This window comes from Lactuca saligna, chromosome 8 (genome assembly GCF_052625555.1).
Source record: "Lactuca saligna cultivar CGN05327 chromosome 8, ASM5262555v1, whole genome shotgun sequence".
Lineage (NCBI taxonomy): Eukaryota > Viridiplantae > Streptophyta > Magnoliopsida > Asterales > Asteraceae > Lactuca > Lactuca saligna.
Window position 1 is genome coordinate 94,856,211 of NC_136424.1, and position 15,285 is coordinate 94,871,495.

The window sequence follows — 15,285 nt, forward strand, 5'->3', positions numbered from 1 at the left end:
GATGATTTGCACTTTGATTATCACAAAGAACGACATATCGACGCGTCTTAAAGCCAAACTCTTGCAAAAATGTTTGCAAAAACAATAGTTCTTTCACATGCTTCTTTTGAGGTCATATACTCGGTCTTGATGTTGGATAATGAAACATACTTTCGCACTTTTTACTACCATGACACGATTCTCTTGTGAAAGTCATCAAAATCCATAATAGGCATTGAATTCTCATTTTCAAATGTTATATCCAATTTGTAAGTACTACGTTGATATCTAAAATTCCACATAACTATTTCCTAATGATTGTTACTTGGATTTGACATAAACCTCATTAACAACACCTATTGCACGGAAAATATCATGCCTTATACATACCGTTGCGTACATATGGAACTTATCCATCTTTTCAATGTCATTCATAGAAAAGGGGCATATGTTAAAGTTGTTAGTAAGAGGCTTTGCTCATGCAAAGCACCTTGTGTTAATCTTGCGACATGTGTTAATTGTTTGAAGCTCTATCTAGAAATTATAACCGATGGGAATTGGTGCATTGTGTTTTGCCTTCATTTTGATTGATTACTTTTTGATAACTCCAACTTAATTTATACTATATCACATGCAAATGTTGTTCATGAGAATTGAATGTAGGATGGTTGCCTACATCTCTGAAACCGGTCGAGGTCTTCGAAACATAGCCATAATTTCATCAACAACCTAATGAGGGCTAATATTACTTGTTCAATTATTCAATTATTTTTTTTGGTTGAAATTATATTGTTTTTTGTAATCTCACATGTTAAGCTTAGCTTTTCAAGATCTTTAAGATATTCTACTGTTTATTTTAGTTTGTTTAAATGTACATTGTGTAAATTTGAAAATAATGTCAATCAAGCCATCTTTTTATAACTAAATTTAAGAGTAAATTACTAGATCGTCCATGTGGTTTAGTCAAAATTGCAAGTTTTGTCCCTAACTTTTTTTTATACTCAGATCGTCCCCGTGGTTTGATTTTGTTGCGTTTTTCGTCCCTATGATTTGATTTTTTGTTGTATTTTTTGTCTCTTACATACATAAAGTTATGGACCAAACATGCAACTTTTACCAAACCATAGAGACGAAAAACGCAACAAAAGCAAACCATAAGGACGATCTGAGTGCAAAAAAAAAGTTATGGACCAAACGTGCAATTTTGACCAAACCACATAGACGATTTCAGTAATTTACTCTAAATTTAATTATATATATAAGGTGTTCGTTGTAAATTCTAATTGTAGCAAAATCTGTCAAAAATGAAATTATATTATAAGCAAAGTATATTTCAATAAGTTTGAAGACATTTTAGTACATGTTTCATGTCCGAAGCATGTGTGTTCAGTGTTCTTTTGTCTTGCGTTAAACATTATATGCTTCAATCTTGTAGTCGTGTTATGTGTTCTTAACTAATCAAGTTTTCAACTTATTTAATCCTTATGTTTTTAATTGACAAACAAGTTAATACGAATATATTTACCACTTTCGTTCAATATATAATTATAACACCCTTTCATTTAAATTAATGGAAAAGGTATCCAGTGCCTTTTTTAGTTTTACAAAAAAAATTCAAATATATAAAGTACTACTATTGAACCGTAAGATGAAATGCATTGAATGGCTTAAAGCTGCAAAACTAATTACGTTTTGGAATTACTCTACTTAATGTTTGAATTTAATTCAATTAGTTAACCAGTAACTTATGTCTATTCTTCTTAATTTAATGGTAAATCCATCCTCCATTTACACATATATGTCTCTTTCTTTTCCTTTTTAAACCACTTTGGTGGACTATTTTCTTGTAATAGGTTATTCTATAATCAATTACATGTATAATAAAATTTTCTTAATTTTCAGACATAGAATATTCTTATTGTATTAACTTATTATAATCTTAATAACATTAAAATAAAATGATATCTCATATCTTATCTCATAAAAAAAATACAATAAGATTATAATAAGTTAATACAATAAGAATATCTTAATATTACAATATAATAACTTTAAAATAAAATGATATCTCATATGTCACAAAAAATAATACAATAAAATTATAGTAAGTTAATACTTTCTGTTAGACATAGAAAATTCATTAAGAATTTATTAGGATAATACTATCTAGTAAATAGAAAGAATACATTAACGTTATGCATTCTATTAAACATAAAAAATATAATGTTATTATAGAAAGATAATATTTTGTTAAAAACAAAGAAATAAATTTATCATTAATAAACTCATAATATAAGAAATTTTCTAAAAATTAACACCTTATAAAATCGAAGATTACGATCTAAAATCTCAAATATGTAACTGATCATCAACTTCTTATCTTTTTCTAGAACAATTGTCGGGATTTTGTTATTTTCTTTTAAAAAAATAAAACTATGATTTTATAGTTAATAAACCCTTGTAATATATACGAATATGTGGACTTTGTCGAAGATTTTTCTTAACTAGGAGATAAGTCGCCGCTTCGCCTCAGGACATTTTTTTTCTTATCAGGATGTTGTATGTATTTTGAAAAACCCAATTATAATATTCTATTTTTGATATTTTTTATTAGGAGATTACACTTAGAAATTTTTGGCCAAAATATAACTTATTATATTGCTGCGTTTGGCTGAAACTATTAAAATTTCATATTGCACATGATAAATCATTCTACAAACAAATGAAAAGGTACTATTTTTTTCATATAAAAAAATCGAACAAATCAACCAATATGCAACCTATTACCACCTCAGCTGCAAGGTCAAAGAGCACATCAGTTAACACACACAAACAAAAGTGAAAAGTAAATAGCAATTTACTTGGGAATGAACATATTGATTCAATGTTGTTGTAGAAGAATTGATGAACTCCTTTGGTAGGTCTGGTTGGTTATGAAGAAGAACAGCAACCTAATGGAAGATGGTAAAGGATTGAAGAAATTAAAAACCAACACCTAATGTAGAGTGTTTGCTTTTTACTTGATACAAAAAGAACGACTCACTACATAAAACATTTTCCCCATTTAATCCCAACTTTTTACATATTTGTTTCCTTTAATATTCATTAAACATCATTTTAAAGAAAACATTACATTTATAAATTGTGGTCTCTAAATATAACTGATTTTTTGCAAATTTGATTCAAAAAAAGTTTGTCTTTCACTTTCGACCTGTACTTTGATGTTTTATATTAATTTTGGTCACTGTTCAATTTAAAATGACTATATTATCTTTCTTATGACTTTTTATAAATATATGTTATTTATTTGAAACTTATCATCTTATTGTGTTCTCTCATCCCCACAACTCCCTTTCCTGTTGTAACACCCCATCCACCTTAACTAAAACTTGTAAAAGATAAGCTAAGAGTATATTTCACACGTGATAAAATAGTCAGATACTCAAGGAGGAAAAACATAATTCACTCAACACCTTATCCCGACAATACTTTATAAGCTATCCAAATTAATACTATCACCTGCAGCATCAACTTGAAAATTCATCTCATTGTTAGAGCCTATTTGAGCGTTATCAAATTCCTTCTAATCAAGTAAGCATATGCAAATATGTAATATGTCTATATTTCTCCCAAATTACCTAACATGCTAATAGCAAACATATAATGCGTTTGTCATTTAAAAGGTTGAAATGGGGTAATGGAATCAATTTAATAATGAGGGTTATAGGCTAAATATTAAGAACAAAGTAATGATGAAAACCTCAAAACCTCACAATTTTTAATTCGTGTAACTATTAAACAACTTAAAGTGTGTAAGCATTTGAATTGGTAAACAAAATTGCCATACTTTTTTGTCATTTTGTGCTTATAATAACCGAAAGCTCTTTAATGATAAATATAGTATAGTGTTACCCATTTTTTTGTTATGGTCTAATTAACTTCTCTAATTGTTTCATTTCAAAATGCATAAACAATCATTACCATAAAAAGAGAGATTGTTTGGTTGGGTCTTACAACATCATCTAAAGGTTGTCCAAAAACGTTGTGGCTTTTCGGAGTTGATATCTGAAGAATATCACATATTTTTCTAGCTTCTAATTAGTATCTAGTCACTATCAACAAAATAACATTATTTTCCTATGAGAGGGCAAGTAACATAATACAAGTTATGAAAGAAGCTATTTAATCAGTTAACTCTAAGTTCATACAGGGGCGGAGCTTGAGCGATTGACTTGGGGGGCCGAAAGTATTACAATTTAAAATTAACGTTTTTATACACGAAAGAACCAAAAGAAAAATCAACAATTAAACACCAAAAATACCTAAATTACTCACCAAAAATTCCTAAAGTTACTGTCTTACACATAAAAAGAAGCCAATTTTTTTCAACAATTAAATACCAAAAATACCTAGAAGAAGAATTACAACTCAACCTGACGACCTTTAAGGTCTTTAAATTCATCAATTACTGACTTCGTATCAATGTTTTCAGCAATTTCTCTTTCTATGTAAACCACCAAGTTGTTTGCGAGAAAGTCATCTGACATCTTATTGCGAATGCGGTTCTTGAATATTTTCATTGCTGAAAATCCCCTCTCTGTTGTTGCGGTAGAAACTGAAAGTGTCAAGATTAACCAGACCACTCTATCAAGCAAATAATACGTCTCACGTTTCTGAGTTTCCACAAGACCCTTGCATAGGTCAGCAATAGTTGATACACGACTTAGCCTGGGATTCTTTGTCATATCGATATAAAAAATATCCAACTGATATCGTAATTGAATTCTCTCTTGCTCTGTAAAATCTTCAGGATAATACTTCTCAACAAGAAGACAAATGTGATCAATGTTAATCACTTTAGGGTGTTCTTTTGAAACTAAAGTAGAACTAAGACTTAACAACTCTATCGCCTGATCATTGAATCTACTATTCAACTCATGTAACTGTTTGTCCAATGTGGATGTAAACAAATCTACTCGATAAAAATGTTCAAAAGTAAACTGATTATCGTTTTTTCGAGGCCGATATCTAGTAGAAGTATATGGAGCTTGCATATCCGGCACATCTACTTGATGTTTCTCACAAAAAATCTTTACCTGTTCAAGTAAAGAATCACATCCGTTGTTCCTGAAATCATTTAGACTCTCCTTTGTTGCTGAAACTAACTCCATTGCATTAAGAATATCTTGGGATTTCTTTTGTAGAGCTTGAGAAAGTATATCAGTTTTTCCCATTACTTCTTTCATCAAGTGAAGAATAAACACAAACTCAAATGATTTCAGGTAACAGTAAGCTGCATCAGCATCTCCGCGTTGAGAATAAGTAGCAGATGCATCATCAATTATTCCCTGGAGAACAACACGTGTACAATCAAACATGTTAAGCAAACTGCAAACAGAACGAAAATGAGAACCCCAACGTGTATCACCAGCTCTTCTTAATGTCCCAACTTGATTCAATCCTTTACCTGATTCAATTTCACCAAGTTCTAATAAATGTTCAATCTCAATTGCCTTTACCTTTTGTAACTCATCATGACGCTTACTGGAAGCACAAACTACATTAATTGTAAAAATTAAGTTTGTAAAAAATTGGTGTATAGGAATAAGTTCCCTTGAAGCGGCTACCAGTGTTAGTTGTAATCTGTGAGCGAAGCAGTGAACATAATACGCATAAGGACAATCCTTAAGAACAAGTGCATGTAATCCATTCCATTCCCCTCTCATATTACTAGCACCATCATAACCTTGGCCACGGATTTTGCTAACATCAAACTGATAGTGCAAAAGTTGTTTCCACATATTTGTTTTCAAGGTTAATGATAAGGTATCCCTAACATGAACCAAATCTAAGAACCTTTCCCGTATGATCCCTTCTGCATCAACAAATCTCAAAACTATGGCCATTTGCTCTTTTTTAGACTCGTCTCGTGACTCATCAACCATGACACAAAAGTATGAATCCCTGACTTCATTACGAATATGCTTCCGAACTTTATTTGCAATAATACTAAGAATTTCTTTTTGAATATCTCCAGAAGTATACTTTGAATTATAAGGAGCATTCTCTAATATAACATTTGCAACTTCATCATTATAAGATGCTAGAAGTTTTAGTAGTTGAAGAAAATTACCTCGATTTTTGGAATTAGGCGATTCATCATGTCCTCGTAAAGCACAAGCTTGGAATGTCAACCAATGAACTGTGTCAATTGAAGCTTTTAATCGTAACCAGTTCTTCAATATTTGTGCTTCATTTTGCTTCACTATAATATTTTCAATGTGTGTTGCTTGGTTCATCAAGTTTTCAGCAAATGTAACAACATTTTTATGTTGTGAACAACCAATGTGCTTCAAGAATGCACAATTTTTCCCATCATTAACTTTATTCCAATTGTCAAATCCTTTAACAGTAAATGCATCATAACCATGGCACACACTTGGTTTATCATTAAATATGTAACAAATAAAACAATAAGAAGCATGTGTTGTTGGAGAATACTCTAACCAATTAGGGAAAATGTTGAACCAAGAATATTGGAATCTACGAGGATGTTTCTTCGAACCTTTAGCATGATATTCTTGAAGACGTATTTGGAAAGGTCCTAAAGTCATATAAGCTCGTCTTACTTGTTCCCTTAAATTAACTGGATATTCCCACATTTGTTTTCGTTTAGCGGGATCTCTTTCTAGATGCTTAAGATCCACTTCATTAGGATTTGCTTGTGTAGCTTCATCAATATCATTCTCTTGTTGATTTTCATGTTCTTGCGGTTGCGACTCACTTGTTGAAGCTTTGTAACGTTTACTCTGTTGATTATCATTATGAGTTTCTTCATCATCATTCTTTCTTTTGAAAAAAGAATCAATGGTTTTCATTTTTCCCATGAAATTGTGAGATTTATATGATTGTATCTGTAAAAGTCAAAAGTTTTTTTAAGCTCATAAACCAACAACCCAAATTCTGCAAAAAAAAAAAAAAAAAAAAAAAAAAAAAAAAAATCTTATTTATACAAATCTTATTTGATATTTTTGCAAAATTTTGCAAAAATCTAACAACTTGTGTGTAAGATTTAAGTTTTTTCTTGACAAAAAAGAAATTGGTGGACAATAATGCAGAAATATCTAGACACACGAATTGACTTTTTATTATAAGTTTTTTTATAGGGGTTAAATATCATTACTTTGCTCTATCATTTTTATAATTGTTCATGTAGGAATTTCATAAATACTACAGATTCAAGTAATGGTCAATTAATGATATTCATCTTCATCATTATTGTATTTAAATAATTAAATTAACAAATAATAGTCTCACTGAATATGTTACATTCGATAGTATTTTATGTAACCAAATATAACCTTATGTTTTTTGCAAACGTCAACAGGTTTCATCATATTCATACCAATTTACCAACACTCAAAAAGAGTATTATGTGATACCAAAGAATTTAGTTATAGTATCACATAATGAACCTAGACCTTTATAGTTTATTATCAAATACAGTGGCCCCAATTAATATATAATAATATAAGATAGTTATTTTTTGTATCGTTAAATTAGTCTTTGTAATTGTAGGTTCATATCCCCCATTGTGAAAAAAAAAAAAAAAAAAAAAAAAAAAAAAAAAAAAAACTGATTAAGTAATTATGATTGTTTTTTTTCCAGACTTCACAATTCAATATTCACATTGATCAATTGATTCCAAGCTTCCAGAGATCAGCAAGACTTTAGAGTTTAGACTTAGACTTGGAGAATAAGGCAGGAGATAGAGTGGACTGATCACTGATCTTCTGATCAGCAACACAGGCAGCAGTATGACAGCACGCAGTGATGCAGGCCACAGCAACGATTAAGGAGTGTTTGGTACTTTGGTTCAGATTTCAGACGAGGCACTAGGGTAGGGACGAACAATAATGACGATATGATTTTTTGTTTGATTCCGACTATTGGAAAAGCACAGGAGGGGCCATAGCCCAATTTTTTAATGTCTAGGCCTAATATTGATAAAAAAGATATGGACTATTTACACTTCTAATAAAAAAATCAGGGGGGGCCACAACCCCTCCTGGCCCTTAATATACTTCGCCCCTGAGTTCATAAAGTCTTGACTTATAACATCCCAAAAATTTCAGACAAAAATTTCATTTTAAATTCATTTCAAAACATCCACTAACCATGTCGAAATAATCAAAAGTGTATCACAATGAAATAACATCAAAATACAAAATCCCAAAATCACATAATAGTGAAAACATGGGCGAATACGACACGATCATGTCGGACCCTTCCTTATCAAGCTGGAAGTACCTAAAACATAAACTAAAAACCGTACGCACAAAGCTTAGTGAGCTCCCCCAAATTACCCCATACCATACATACATAACAGTAAAAACATAACTGGGTCTATTCCACCCCCCTTCAGTATCTTTCTATCAGTATTGGGTCTATTTTGCCCCTTCGATATCTTTCAACCGGTACTGGGTCTATTTCAACCTCACAACTAATCATACAATCATATTAGTGAAATCGATGAAGATAACAGGCATAAACAAACATAACATGAAATCATCACGAAGAGCACTATCATCCTACTAACATCATCTAGTCGGTCGATATTGGTGCCTTCGACTCACGAGTACCATAGAGGAAACTCACCTTTCGGTCTGAGCAAATAGTTGAATAGGCCTCGACTCTGAATATCAAAACTCTACTCGTCACCTATTCATCAAATAGTGACCAATCTAAAATACAACTGAAAATTCCCAAAATAACCTCAGGTCAAACTTGGTCAAACTCAGGTCCAAGATAAAAGGTCAAAAATTCAAGAGTCAAAGCCAACGTTGATTTGCCACGTCGTGGTAGTCCTTCACCACGTCATGGTCCCTAAAAGACAAAACAGACGATCTGACCCCTAGTCACCACGACGTGGTGACCTGACACCACGTCGTAGAAATGAGGTTCCAAACAACTTAATTGATAAAGTTGCTTTCTCCAACCTCTAAGGCTACAAAGCGCAGCTCTCACTTAAAACATGGCATATAGGGATAAATTTTCTAACTTTACCCCTAAAGAGCATCCAAAAAGGTCCAAAACTCAAACCCTAGGTTCCATAAGGCATGAACTTAATCATTAAGCACTTATTCCTTTATATCTGAAGTCCATCTTCTCCAATAGTGTTTCTAACACTAAAATCAACATGAAAGTTGGTGCTTAATATGTCTAGAATCTGAATTAGGTCAAAATAGGTACAAAAGCAGCTAAAACTCATGCATGGATGTCAAAACACAACCAAATCTCATATCCATGAGATATAATACTATTGGACCCTTAAGAGTCATAAAGTTGCAAACTTTATCTCTTCTATCTTGCCAAATGCAACCAAGAGTCCAAAATGTGCTAAAATCCTAGATCTATGAAGATAACACCAACAAGAATGGAACTAGAAGGCTCACCAAAGGTCTAGACAATAAACATAAGGAGTGAAGATGGATCTTTAGTTGAATCTTGCACCACACTTCCTTCTTCATCCTTCAAGGATGACTAAAAGCACTAAAACGGGCTCACAATATGCAAAAGATACAAGGGTTAGGGTTTATGAGTGTTGGAGGGTGATGGAGGCTGATAAGGGCGAAACCCTAGTTACTACTTCCTTTAAATAGGGCTCAAAGTCCGAAAATTAGGGTTTTAGCTCAAACAATCGCTGCCACGTCATAGCCAATACTCGTCATGTCGTGGGAGACACTTTTGATACGTGTTTTTCCTACATACTGTCACACTATGGTGATCCGTTCACCATGTCGTGGTCAACCCAAAATGACAATTAAACTTTATAATTAGCATACGAGTATCAGGCGTTACATGACCTCGACAATGATTTTCCAGAAACACCAGAATCCTTAGTTGGGAAAAAGAAACTTGAGAATCATAAGTATATGACAAAAAGTGTTACAAAACATAAGTTTAATTAAAGAGAACACATAAGTTCATTTAAAGAAACTTGAATACATATGTGATTTTTTTATTACTTTTGACCGCAATTTCATCTTTTGGGTCCTCTATTTTCATTATCCCCTATTAACCTACAAACATAAACATACATATACATACACATAGTGAAAGAGAAAACATATAAAGCAAAAGGCCTATATTATGCGTAATGTTAATAAATTTTATAAGAATTCATATATGAATAATAAAAACTTTAATATATTCAATACTCACAAATAGAGTCAATTGAGCCCTAATTTACCTGGTCCCCAACTTTCTAACATGATACATTTTTGCGAATGGTTTCAAGTGTAGCCTGCTGGCAAAGGGACTTTCATTGGGGTTTAAGCGTATCAACCCTGTTAAGAGTTGTGGCTTCCATTCTGATCAATAATTCATCATCTTTGAGTTTTGAGTGTTCTACTTGTTGCAGTTTTAGAACTTTTGGACCTCTGGGAGTTGTTATTACTCAATGAAGTTATCAAACTATAAATCTTGAATAATAAAATCGAAGGATTTTCAAATTTGTTAGGGCACCGATTCAAGCAGAGAATAAACAAAAAAAATGGGGAAAACACAAAATTGATAAAGAAGAAGATGTCACACATCTATTAAAAGAAAGAAAGCAAATTGAATCGATTGAGCCCTAATTCACATGGTCCCAACTTTTCAATGTGATACGTTTTTGCTGGTTCCAGAACATTGCAGACTTGGATACTCAGTGTGGCCTGTTAGCGGAGGGTACTTTCATTCGCGTTGAAGAGGTGGTGGGAGATATATCTATTGGGGAGAAGCACGAAGTAGATATGGGAAGCCGGTGATCTAAGCCAAAGCCAAATACTCATGAGGATAGATAACTGGGAAAGCAACGACGGAGAAAACGTGGAGAGAAAAACGGTTAAACATGTGGCGCTTAAAAGGAATTTGGCTGAAACCGGCTCAATACCAGCAAACCACCCCCAAATTTAACCAAGAAGCCAAAACCGGAAACCACCTAGAAAATACTTGTAACTTTTCCTAAGTAGTACGGTCTATTATTTTCCACTAATATTTATATAGTATCCTTTAAAAATGACATTATTATTAGTGTTTTATAATGTATATTTAGGTTGGATTTTACACAAACATTATTTGAACAGTCGTTAACTAGATTTAAAATAGCGATAGTTGATTTGTTGTAGTATTTGTTGGTTGAACGATATTTTAGTTAAAATTAAAAAACAAAACCTCAAACGTATTAAATAATTAATAAGATGCTATACGTGTGTGTAATTATGACATTGCATATCTGCATATGCAAATCATACCTATTTTAGAAAATTTCCCAACAATTCTTTTTTGGTGAATATATAAGTATATAACACGAATATAATTTATTATACATTTTAAATTCATAAAAATATGGAAGGAAAGTTGATTAATTAAAATAAATCAAAAACTATGAACACACAAACACAAGTTCCTATCAACCAAAGAGCCCCCACACAAATTCAAAGACCAAAAAAGTATTTTCTCAACAACTCTCTCCTAAATTTAAATAACTTTTCTATTACACCAGTCCCATGCTCTTCGCTCTTTGAATATAAACCCTTCTTCACCACCTTCTTCACTAAAGCTACAATACACAGTTAAGAATTAAACTCCGCCATGGAAGCTGAGCTCATGATCGTCTTCATGGTAGTAGCCACCTCTTCAGCCTACCTCCTCTGGTTCCACCACCTCTCCCGTCATCTTTCTGGCCCCAAAGTCTATCCTTTCTTCGGTAGCCTTCCTGTTCTTTTCCTAAATAGGTCTCGGATCCATGATTGGATCGCCGGAAACCTACGAAATTCCGGTGGTGGTGGGACTTATCAGACCACCACAATCGCCATACCATTCTTTGCACGTAAACAAGGGTTTTATACAGTTACTTGTAACCCGAAAAACATTGAGCATATACTCCGGACCCGATTTGATAACTACCCTAAAGGACCCACATGGCAAACGGCGTTTCATGATCTTTTAGGTCAAGGAATATTCAATAGCGATGGCGAAACGTGGCTGATACAGCGGAAGACGGCGGCGTTGGAATTCACGACACGCACGCTCCGGCAAGCCATGGCTAGGTGGGTTAGCAGGACTATTAAAACCAGATTGTGGCGCATTTTGGAAAAAGCCTCCGAAGAACGCTTCCCCGTCGACTTGCAAGATCTTTTACTCCGGTTAACGTTCGATAACATTTGCGGGTTGACATTTGGTAAAGACCCGGAAACGTTATCCTTAGAGTTATCGGAAAATCCATTTGCAACGGCGTTTGATTCCGCAACAGAGGCGACGCTGCAGCGGTTGTTGTATCCAGGGTTTCTATGGCGGTTGAAGAAGCTTTTTGGTATAGGCGCAGAAATGAGACTGAAAAAAAGCCTTCAAGTTGTCGAAAATTACATGACAGATGCTTTAACAGCTCGTAAATTAAATCCTTCAGATGATCTTCTATCGAGGTTTATCAAGAAACGAGATGTCGACGGGAATATCTTCCCAAACCACGTTTTAAAGCGCATTGCTCTGAACTTTGTACTCGCCGGACGTGACACCTCCTCCGTCGCTCTCAGCTGGTTTTTCTATCTGGTTATGAACAACCCGTTGATCGAAGCTAAAATAATCAACGAATTGACGGCTGTGTTAAAAGATTCACGTGGAAACGATCCCAACACTTGGATTTCCGATCCTCTGATATTCGATGAAGCTGACAGGTTAGAATACCTAAAAGCAGCCCTGGCGGAGACCCTGCGACTGTATCCATCGGTGCCGGAGGATTTCAAGTACGTTATCAATGACGACGTTTTGCCAGACGGAACTAGGGTTCCGGCGGGTTCAACAGTGACGTACTCCATATACTCTGTAGGGAGGATGAAGAGCGTGTGGGGTGAAGATTGTTTGGAGTTTAAACCGGAGAGGTGGCTATCGGCTACCGGAGATAGATTTGAACCGCCTAAAGATGGTTACAAGTTTGTGGCGTTTAACGCCGGACCTCGGACTTGTTTAGGTAAGGATTTGGCTTACTTACAGATGAAATCGGTGGTTTCCGCGGTTCTCCTCCGTTACCGGCTGAAGCTTGTTCCCGGCCACCGGGTGGAACAGAAGATGTCGTTGACGCTGTTTATGAAGAATGGGCTTAAGGTATACTTGCAACCACGCGATCTCATCTCCGCATAGAAACCATTGAAGGGCAAATTTGGAAAGTTGGTTGTTTTTGAGGTGGTCGTATACTACTATATCACATACACGCATCTGGTCAAAGGGTATTATTGGTCATTTAATTTGTATTTACTTTCTTTTTATTTTATTTTTGTATTCCTGGTTCGATCGTAATATTGTAATGCTTTGTTGGGCTTGACGGAAATCATAGCAAGCTTTTCCAAAATTATACATTAAACGATTTTAATTAAGTCATGTTTACTTTTTATTTGTATGCTTTAATTACTTAAGAATAAATTTCAATTTATTACGTTTTGTAATGTTTTATTGCCATAGCGTATTAATTTCTTTTTAGTTAACAATTTCAGAAAGAGTTTTATTAGCGTTTACAAATGTAATATTAAGTATATATTAACATGTTTGACGTCTTATATTAATTATATTAAATTAAATGGAATAAAACAAGTTTATGATACATTTGATATTAAATTTTCATAATACAAAGCATAATTGATTATTATATTGATAAAAATATGTAATTAAATAGGATATATAGTCGATTGTAATTAGAAAAAAAAAATACAACAATTATTCAAATAATAAATTATTGGCCAACTAACTACACGAAATATGAGTATAACAATGATATAAATATTAAATTCAATCCTTTGCTAAAGTCTCGTTTTTTATATTAAAATCCTACAAGTGTAAAATGATCACGAGTACATTACGATTTCAATCTCAGCTCTTAAGTTTTATTATTAGCCGAGTATTAAAAATTCGAACTTCAAATCGAATATTATAAGTTGCAAAAAAGTTATATAGAACATCACAATTTCATCAATTAATCTTGGATCAAGCAAAGCACACTAATAATATCATTTTTGATCTTATGCATTCAGTTGTACATTATCAAAATGATCTCTTTTTTTCGAATTAAGTTGTTTTTTTTCCTGGTTTTTAGCAACAAAAATTATAGTTCATGTTTAAGAAGTTAAAGTTGATTCCTCTGTTTACATCTTAATTAACATCAAGTTAATTATAATGTATACTTCATACTCACTATCTTGTGAGCAAATTCGAATATTTTTGTATTTTGGTATGATCTTTCGATTCCGATTCGATCTTACGATCACAATCTTGCAAAACATAAAATGATTTTAAGTAAAATCTCGATCTTGATATCCTTACTTCATTTGATTAGCTTATCATGATGGTAACCAACGTGCCAAAAGCAAACCTAACCACGAAATTTAACCATTAAATGACCGTGGTGGTGTCCACTAAAGTCCAATGACCAAAAAGAACATGTAATTTTCTTTGTTTTTAGTGTTATTTTATTTTATTTTTATTGTTATCATTACCATTGATGTTATATAATCTTATAGTTTATTGATTTCAATGATTAAACATTAAAAGTCTATTTCTCATAACTATAAAAATGACTGTTTTTGTCATTTCGTATATAATTTCATATCGATTTGCTTGAATAAAAACATATCGATATCTATTTTAAATTTCTAAAAGTGTTCATAATATAAATACAAAGGTATTTGTTAGGAACTAATGTGGATAAAACACAAAACCAAAAGCACACAATAGACAATATTTATTTGATTTGATTAATGTGATTTATATCCATGGGCAGGAGGGGGTATTTTTTTATTTCTGAGCTATCGAACAAATGTTACAAGTACAATTCAACAGAGATTTGCATTTTCACTAGAGTTGAAGACGCAAACAACTGACTAGCAGGCACCCCTATTCATAGCATATGAAAAAGACCTAAACCCTAATAGGTCAAGCATATTAATCCGTAGGCTTATAAAAGGTGTCAAGTAATCACAATCCACCATGCAGTAGCTTCTGGAGCCTTCATCTTTGAGATACATTACATGAACATCAATAGAAAACATAATGGAGCATCATGAGCCACAGTGGAGCATCATGATGCACACGTGGCACATCATGAACACTAATAGCTCATTAACCATCATAGTGGTGTATCATATTGCATTCCTTGAGTATATTCAACTTCTGAGCAACCTTAAACAATCTTGAGCATTATATATAATATATATCATAACATAAATGGCTCACCTAGGGATACCATGGCTCATCAAGAATGTATATGGCATACCC

The 15,285-nt window shown here is 33.0% G+C and overlaps 2 protein-coding genes across 2 annotated transcripts; one reads left to right on the forward strand and one right to left on the reverse strand.

The window, feature by feature from the left end:
• Positions 1 to 4,400: 4,400 nt before the first annotated feature.
• LOC145009920 (uncharacterized) lies at positions 4,401 to 6,857 on the reverse strand. Its single transcript, XM_078968537.1, has one exon. The coding sequence runs from the start codon at positions 6,855 to 6,857 to the stop codon at positions 4,401 to 4,403; it is 2,457 nt and encodes an 818-aa protein (XP_078824663.1).
• A 4,702-nt stretch (positions 6,858 to 11,559) lies between these two features.
• On the forward strand, positions 11,560 to 13,394 carry CYP86A1 (cytochrome P450, family 86, subfamily A, polypeptide 1). The gene has a single exon (XM_078971435.1). It carries the CDS (start codon positions 11,617 to 11,619, stop codon positions 13,159 to 13,161), a length of 1,545 nt encoding a protein of 514 aa, XP_078827561.1. The 5' UTR covers positions 11,560 to 11,616; the 3' UTR covers positions 13,162 to 13,394.
• Positions 13,395 to 15,285: the final 1,891 nt, after the last annotated feature.